We start from the raw sequence: 8,984 nt of genomic DNA on the forward strand, positions 1-8,984 counted from the left end.
GAGTTTTTTTAAACTTTTCCCGATGAAAAATGGGAAAGTTGAATTCATTTTATTACTTTTATGTATCCGTACCGTATCAATGGGGCCGGGCCCAATATGGCGGAAGGGGGAGCGTGGGTTTAGGAAGAAATAGAATCCTGCATTTCGAACACCAACGCTCCCGCCTCTGGCCTGCTTCCCGCTGCTTCATCATCACCATTTTTGTTTCTGCTTCTGTCTCTTTCTCTACTATATTATATCCACAGACAACACGCATCAAAATAGCAGGGCGCTGCTTCTGTTGCTGGTGCTGGTTGGTGGCGATGTCAATGTCGGTGGCCGTCGGCGGTGATGATGTCAACTTGTCACTTCAAAAAGCCCTATCCAGAATGCACGTACAACATCAGCACCCGCATCAGCAGATTGGTTTATGCAATCCTTCTATTTCTAATCAAAACTTGCCTGTATTCTTCAATTCAGTGAGTTGATTTGTTTTTATTACGAGTTCCTTCTCTCTATATGTGCATTTTATGTGGCGGTTGCTTAGATATACGTTTGAAATACTTCACGGTGATTCTTTTCTTTCGTTGCTTTCATGATTTGGAGCATCGGTTGTGCTTATTATGTATGAAATTTTATGTATCCAGGTTGTGTGTTTCTACTCGAATTGAATACAGATTGATTGTTTTTCGGATTGCTTATTGAACCGATGAATGAATTTCAAATTTTATACGGTTTTCATGTTCAACGTTGTGTTTTGTTTTTCTCTTCTGATTTTTGTTTGGCTTGCATGTTTTCATTGTATTGTTCGGCTTCAGATATTTGCTCGCTCTTCACTTTAAATTGCATTCATCGTGGAAACATGCTTCCATGCTTGTGCTGTGTTTTTTGAAGATTAAGAAAAAATTATATGTTTGACCTTTGAGGTTAAAGAATAGCACCTCTTTCCTCCTCCACGAAAAGCTTCAAGCATATGATTTCATATGAATATGAATATGAATATTCTCTTCAAGTGTTTATCATCGTGTGTAACTTTGCATTTTCTCAACCTTTATGGTAGGTTTTCATGTAGTCTACTGTGCCTACAGCCATTAATCGGAGAAGTAAACTTATTAGAATTAGGGTTTTGTTGTCTTTTTGTGTTTAGGCCCATGGGCCAGTTTGTTGTATTATATGACCAGGGATTCCCTTAGCAATAGCCAATAGGAACACCTTTTTGGCCTTTTCTAGCCTAATATGATGAAAAATGTATGTAAATGCTAAAATCAAACATTGCTTAGTTGCTTTAATTATATCTTGATTGCAAGATAAAGCAAATGAATCATGGAATTGAAGATTGCCAGTCCTAGGAAGCATGGGTGATTTTAACCTTGTTGAATCTCCATACTGTTGTTCCAGGGTGTGGTGGGGCGTGCGCCATGCAACATTGGTTGTATTCTGAGTTCTGGACCACAGATATGAAGGGATATAAGACGGACAAGATTTTGGATAAATAGGGAGAGAATATAGAGTAAAATTTATGCCTTATGGCTGGAGAGAGAGAGAGAAATTAATTCAAAAAATTCCAGATCTTAAGTTAGGAAAATAATCTAAAATATTTTCCAGATGCCATGGATGCCTCCTTATACCACAAAATGAAATCAAAAGAATTAATAAATAAATATGAAGCTCAAAATTAAAGATATCCAAACATCTGGATACAATAAATATACTTATGTTAGCATGCTATTAGAGCCAATGCTCTTGTTCCCATGTCCCTGTCTCAACTCTCAAGACAGTCACCACAGCAGCTATGGCAAAGTTCTGTTCACCTTAAATGGCACCTAGCCATTGGAAACATAGACAACATGTTCTCAGGAAAAACGACGCTCTTTAGAAGGCCACATAAGAAAATATTAGTCACAGAAGCTCTGGGACTCGGTATGCATAAATTGATCATCTGTCTGCATCAATATAATATGCAGTTACGAACAAGATACATTTCTGATGGTCTTTCTGAATAGGGAATGGGCATTTGAATCCTTGACGGCATGACCTCCAAAGTATTACCACCTAGGAGACGTTCAATGCCACAAACCTAAAAGTTGTATGGTAACATGCATTTGACAGTCTACAGAACTTTACAGACTTTGCATGCTTGGGAGCTGATAGTTCCATATCATGTCTTGATATTTAATGTGGTAATGTATCATCTGAGCAGCACTACGTGGTAGTTGTCATCGCGGCTTTAGCCTAGCTGTAAGGAGGTGGGTATCCTTGCAGAAACTACGTGATAGTTAATATCCGTATCAGACCTATTGCATTATAAGAACCTAGAATCATGCGAAGAATACCAGCAGTATCAGCCCATCTAGGAAACAAATGTAAGCCAAAGCAATTAAATTCTGTTGTATTTCTTTTCTACTTATATCCATGTTTTGATTCCTTCATTGGATAAAGTCTCATGTTTATGGCAACATGTTTATCTGCCAATTTGAGATAACGATTACAAAGGAATCTTCCTCATATTCGATGATGAAATACTGGAAACTTTATATGCCAAATTTTCATTTGAACACCATGGACACAAATAGTCCATGAAAATGGTAGCAAGAAGACAGTTGTTATACCAAATGTGGCAAATAGAAGGAAAAGGGAGTGTGCTTGTGATTTTGGATACTTGAACATTATACTCCCAGGTTTGAAATTTACAAGGATGTTTCTAGTTTGTCGTTTCATAATGTTTAGTTATCATCATACATGGTATAGCTTATTGTAGTACTCATTTCTTAAAGTTAAAAAGGCAACTCTGCTGATATTGGAACTCAAATATGGTGTGCTCTTCAAGATGAAGGGAGTATTAATTTACAGGGAAAAATTCTTAGTCATGGCTTTCTCTGTCCTGCATGAGATTCCACATTTTGTTTCCTTTTTTCTAAATGGCAGCAATTATAGTAACAAATTTGGAAGGAAAATTAGGAAAAGTTGTTCAATTCAATACAGCTTATGAGAGGAAGGGAAAATGTGTATTAATTTACCTTTATGCTTGCCTCTGTAAGAAAGTTTGTAATGATTGGGCGCTGGTTATTACTCCCTAATATTTTAGAACTCGTATATCTTATGTGTGTCAGAGTTCGCTTTAGTTACATTAATAGTTTACAACTACACTCCCTTTAGGAAATGTATTTGTTCACAGCCGTATAAGGCAAAACTTATGTCTGGGTGGTTGTGTGATAGGAACTTTCTTCATAGAAGTTTATTTTGTGTCTTCTATACTATAGCCGCCAGTCCATGTTGTGAGTGTTCTCTGAGAATAGAACATGGAGGCCAAGGTACCTTACCCTCTTTAGAGACACACCCAAATACTAATATAGTCTTGAAAACTTCAATTGTCTTGTACAATGGTGCTGTAGCTATCAAATAGGTCTTCGCTTCTTTTTACTGTTTTTGGTATTTATGAGTTGTATCTCAAAGTGGGAAATGGATCTTTCTTTAAGAAAGGAGTGAACTTGATGGGGAATGTAGGTGGGTAAGAAATTAGATATGAGATTGGTGGAAATAATTGAAACTGTTTCTATTTGTCCTTGAATCCTTTTTTCTTCTTCCTCTCTGTAGAGATTGTTATTTTTGGCAGTATTTTCTACAAAATGTAATAATCAACACCATTATTCTTATTATCACTACTGGAAGTCCATATGGTGATTTCATTTCTTCTACCTTTTGAAACAGGCAACACAAACCGTCAAGTGTGAGGATGTAGATGGTGCAAGTCCTATTGTCCATGGAGGCATCAAAGTTGAACAAGTGGATGATCCTTCATTTGGACCACTGCCTTGTGGTGTTGGCAAGAGAAACAGGAAATCAAAGGCCTCTAGGTCCTCTATACATTCTAAAGCTGGAAATCCAGAACCAAACGCTGGTGATACTGTTTAACTCTTTTTGTTTGCAACTACATATGTTAGTTTGCTGAAATTTTAATTAACAAATTTAGCTTAACTGATAGTTGCCCTTTATTTCAGATTTTGGTGATCTCAATCTAAATCTAGCTACTGCTTGTCGCTATGACAATTCTCTTGGTGAGTTGACACGAATGAATACTCTAAATGTGGTGGTTATAATTCTTGATTATATGCTAGTGTAACGTGGCTTTCAGCTTTGATCTTTTTTCAGCTATTTGTCAGGATTATTAGTGAAAAACTTCATTTTATTTTATTGTTGACAGGACTCCTCACAAAGAAGTTTGTTAGCTTGATACAGGCAGATAAGGATGGCATTCTTGATCTAAACAAGGCTGCAGTTTTGTTAGAAGTATGATCTACTAGACATTGTAACTCCTTAGTTTAAGAGGGGGGGGGGGGGATTCTAAAATGTTGCCATCAAGTTTTTGAGTATCCAAGGGAGAAAAACATACTGCAGAAAATAAGAATTAGGCCATGTTTGGCAGCCATAAGCTACTGTTTCAATAAGCTCAAGGGGATTTTGTTTTCCAATTATGCCACTTAAATTTTTCTAATTAATTTTTCTTTGTCTTTTTAGTTATCAGCTAGTTTTTACCTAAAATGACTAGTTTTATGAGCTAACAACTAGCTTATCAGCCAGTTTGCCAAACATAGCCTTAATGACAGTTTAAGCACATCAACTCCTGCTAATAGATTTTTAGCCGTATATATACCTTGTTTGGAAGTCAGATTATTTCCTATTAATCATGAGTATTATTTACTTTTTACTTATTGTGCAGGTCCAGAAGAGGAGAATTTATGATATTACCAATGTTCTTGAAGGTATTGGACTAGTAGAAAAGGCTACAAAGAATCACATACGGTGGAAGTAAGTTGTTGGTCCTTCTGTTTTGTTTTTCCGTGCATATGTTCATTTACTAACACATGGACCTGTCATTAACAGGGGAAATAAGACATTGTCACCACGAACCGTGGTTAATTACTCTAAAAAATTAAAGGTATGTATAAGATGCTACAATGGACTTCATCTTCAATAAGACAAAATAAACTTGTTTCTGTAACGGGGTGTGTTTTTAAAGTAGTTGGGCAAATATGTTACTCGCTCCATCCCAATATAAATGTCCAAAATGGAAAAAGGCTCACAGTTTTCTAAATATGTAATTATTACACTTTTTATTCAATTAAATGACAATTTTACCCTTTATAAATGGAGTAATGAATTTCTCTATCTCAAATTAAGGGTAAAATAGGAAAGTAGGCACTTACTTTTGAAAGTGGATACTTATTTTGGGATGGAAGGAGTATACTTATAGATGGGATACATAAGGTTTATACATTAAAAACAAGACAGCTATGAAAGGCTTTTTGAAACATCCAATCACTAATTCTCGCCTCATTTTCATGACAGACTGAGCTTGAACATCTACATGCCGAAGAGTCCAGGATTGACGAATGCATAAGGTTTGGTTGGCTGCAATATTTAGATTAGTTGAAGCTGTTCACAATCTCAATCTAACATTTGATCATCAATCCAGGGAAACAAAAGAGCGCCTGAACTCTGTGAAATTTGATCATAATAGTCAAAAGTATGTCCAATTTCATCTTTATGTTGTTCTTCACATATAATAAACCTTGTGATACAATATGGTTGGAATTAGGATTATTAAGTTTTTGGACCATTGTACTTGATTGTTTGCTGCAAAAAAAAGAAAAAAAAAACTACACATTGCAAGAATGAAGGATTTCAGAGAAAGAGTGACAAGAATGGTGTTTTATTTTGTGTTCACATTTTCACCATTTGTCCAAAATCACTCATTCTAGCATGGTGTTGTGCTTTTGTTTCTTCCTGAAAAACAAACCAATCACTTGGTTTGATAAGTTAGTAACTCGATATGGTCGTGGCTGACATTTTGCTTGGTTTCTTTCAGGTACCTTTACTTAACAGAACAAGATTTTAGGAATCTTCCTTGTTTCAAGGTTTAATGACTGGTTCCGAAGATTTCAGACATGTTCCATCTTTTATGTTACATACCTGTAATAAAGTTATTTTTCCTTTTTGATGGCAGAATCAGACTCTAATCGCGATAAGAGCGCCACATGCTAGTTCTATTGAAGTTCCTGACCCTGATCAGGTGAGTAGTGCGGATGCAACAGAGATTTTGTTTTCTTTGCAGCGATTTTATTTTGATATGATAATATTGACTGTGCAGGATAGTGGTTTTTCTCAGAAGCAGTTTAAACTTATTGTTAGAAGCCATACAGGCCCAATTGATCTTTATCTCGTAAGGTACTTCATTTCTCATGACGCTTAGGTTGTGTTTGGTATGTGGACCATACTCGAAAAGACAGGACTGGACGGATGAGAGTGAGTTAGGCAGGTGAAACCGTGAAAGAATTCTAGATGTTTTAGGGTTTTAAATTGACGTGGGTAGTTTAGTAATTTACCAATCTCCTTGATTGTTGTTCCACCTAACCCAAAAAAATGCATTTTTGTCCCACTTAGTCATGTTCTGTCACAGTCTAATGTCGTTCCAAACATGGGACAACAATTTTTTGTTTTGTTTTGTTCCATCCTTTCCTGCATACCAAATGCATCCTTAATGCCATGCAATTGTAAGTTATTAGTATGTTTGCGCTGCCCTTTCAAACAAACTGTATTGTCTGTCTTCTTTTTTTGTTTCTCTACTTATCGGTGTTGCAATGCTTCAGAACTTCAACTTTACTAAGATGGATTCTTTTGCAATATCTTTGTTCACTTTAGTAGAAAAATAGTTTGCTTTACAATTTATCTAGGATTTGAAGCAATTTTAACCTTGGTTAAAGACAAATCAACATAACGAGTAACAACTCTTTTTGCTATCTTTAAGAAAAAGGAAGATGATGACTTCAAATTTTGCCACTCCAAGTTGGATTCAAGTCGACTTGAAACATAACCAGGTTTTGACTCTTTGATACCAGTTGATGGAATCAAAGGGAGTATATGTGCATGTAAGTTAAGTGTCCCTCCAAATTGGATCCACGACAACTTTCTGACAGTTTTTTTTTTAGATCCTTAAACTTCAAACAGGTTTGAGAATGTCACTAGTTAACAGATTAATGCCACTTCCATACGGGTCATTTAGGGATATGACCCTTAAATGGGTTTTCAATTTAATCCATGACCGTTCGGCCTATTAAAGAAAAAATGGCTTTATACTTATGAGAAGGTCATGGATTTAATTAAAATCTCATATAAGGTTATATATCTAAAAATCCCCTTCCATACACAAGAATGCATAGAAACCTGTCAGAAGGTCATGGATTTAAAAAAGACTTGTCAAGAGGTTATTTAGCTAAATAGCGGGTTGTTAGGCCTACTTGTGGTTTGTTGCTTTAGAGCCCTTTAGGATATGATTGTACTAAGCCCTGTATAGGCCTATTTGAGCCTTTGCTCTACCACAGCCCTTCTAAGGTCTCAAATATCTGATTCATATCTTGTTGGCTATTCTACCCAACAGAATGTTAATTTAGGAATATCGAATATGTCTTGAAGCTAATATCTGAAATCCGACATTATGAAACGTAGAAATAATGGATTCTTATTTCATAATGTACGAATGTATTGCAATTTCTGGTTGTTTTCCATTTCTCCTGTTCACTGCATCTGCGTGCATGTTTTGTTTTAGCGAATCTGAGGAGCCGACAAATTCATTGAATGAATCAGCTCGAGAAGGTGGCAACTACGTCAACCATGACACTGATTTCTCGCCACACCAACAAACACATTTAGATTTAGTCAGCTCAGTTGACTCCGGATCGCATGGAATTCAGAAGATAATTCCATCACAGAATGATGTAAGTTCCATCCTTTAACCATTCTGACTAGTAATCTGCTGATCTTCTAACATTTCATGATATTGATGTCAAGTTTATCATCCATTTCACTTTAACAGTTTCGTAAACTGGTATCCATGCCATAAGATGTTACAATATAGCAGTGTTGAAGTTCCATATCTGCTAGACTTTGACCATTTCTCGTTAATATATGTTGGAACCTTCACGCCTCCTTTGAATAGTAATCTAATGAGGTTCCATATACTTTTACATGGTCCCGTATCTGCTTAGACATAGATCATATCTTTCTAATAATATATGTCAGAATCCCCCTTTTTTCTCAACGACTCTTTTGGAGAGTAATCTAACGGGGTCCAATATATTTTCGCAAGCAGGTTACCGGTCAAAATGGGTACAAAATAGGGACTTTTGAAAATTTTGTTATACTGATTGAGAAAAAAAAAACATTATTTGTTACACTAAATAAGAACTAAACTAAACTTTATTGCATCTTGAAGCATTTTGCCCTTTCAATATCTATGATTGAAGTTATGGCATTGTTGGTCGCAGATTGCTCACGATTATTGGTTCGGGTCAAATCCGGAGGTCAGCGCTACCGAATTATGGGGTATGAATTTACCATAACATTTTAGAACTAATTAGTATTTTTATAGAAGGAAATATTATTTGTTTTTCCTGATAAAATAAAAGTTGTTAAAAGTAGAAAAAAAGTATGGGTGTTTAACAACCAAATGTTGTAACCTTGTATCAAAATATATGATATATGGTTAGATATATATATATAAATAGATAGATTATTTAGCAAAATAAAATTGATCAAAAGTTTAACATTGATTGGTATCATCCTTGTTTTAAGGGATACATTATGCATTACTTTTTGGTAATAGCTGTTTTAGTAGCAGTTTAGATAAATAATTTTGACTTTTTAAAATAATTTATGTCTTGTTTGAATCTGTTATTGTATAGTTGTGTATTTAAGGGATTTGAACACACTAGAACGAACATTTTCACTTTTTAGCCAACTTCTTTTTATGTTTGAATTAAAATAGACAAGATCAGGCATGATGTCTATTTCGCACAACTTGTGATATGTATTTTTGTATGAATAAAATGTGATTATGATGTATCATATTATAAGTTACTGAGGAAATTTCGTAAGCTGTCATGCTAAAGCTGACTCTACCATAATCATATTTACTTCAAAAAGGTACATTATGCAAATTGTGAGATGGG

At 35.3% G+C, this 8,984-nt stretch overlaps 1 protein-coding gene across 1 annotated transcript; it reads left to right on the top strand.

Annotated features, from left to right (window-relative positions):
- The first annotated feature begins 302 nt into the window (after positions 1-302).
- Positions 303-8,461, top strand: LOC112501319 (transcription factor E2FB-like). Its single transcript, XM_025105040.1, has 13 exons — positions 303-458; positions 3,688-3,877; positions 3,978-4,034; positions 4,181-4,266; positions 4,697-4,785; positions 4,861-4,915; positions 5,326-5,378; positions 5,453-5,503; positions 5,846-5,894; positions 5,984-6,049; positions 6,128-6,204; positions 7,583-7,751; positions 8,301-8,461. Exons 1-13 carry the CDS (start codon positions 303-305, stop codon positions 8,373-8,375), a joined length of 1,173 nt encoding a protein of 390 aa, XP_024960808.1. The 3' UTR covers positions 8,376-8,461.
- Positions 8,462-8,984: the final 523 nt, after the last annotated feature.

This window comes from Cynara cardunculus (genome assembly GCF_001531365.2).
Source record: "Cynara cardunculus var. scolymus isolate 2C chromosome LG 1, CcrdV1, whole genome shotgun sequence".
NCBI classification, from domain to species: Eukaryota; Viridiplantae; Streptophyta; class Magnoliopsida; order Asterales; family Asteraceae; genus Cynara; species Cynara cardunculus.

What these genes read in the sequence shown, in the direction of transcription:
- LOC112501319 (XM_025105040.1), top strand. Translation starts at nt 303, where the DNA reads ATGTCAATGTCGGTGGCCGTCGGCGGTGATGATGTCAACTTGTCACTT. An exon ending in GGAATCTTCCTTGTTTCAAG is followed by an intron (nt 5,895 to 5,983) that starts GTTTAATGACTG and finishes TTTTGATGGCAG; the next exon opens with AATCAGACTCTAATCGCGAT. An exon ending in AAGTTCCTGACCCTGATCAG is followed by an intron (nt 6,050 to 6,127) that starts GTGAGTAGTGCG and finishes TTGACTGTGCAG; the next exon opens with GATAGTGGTTTTTCTCAGAA.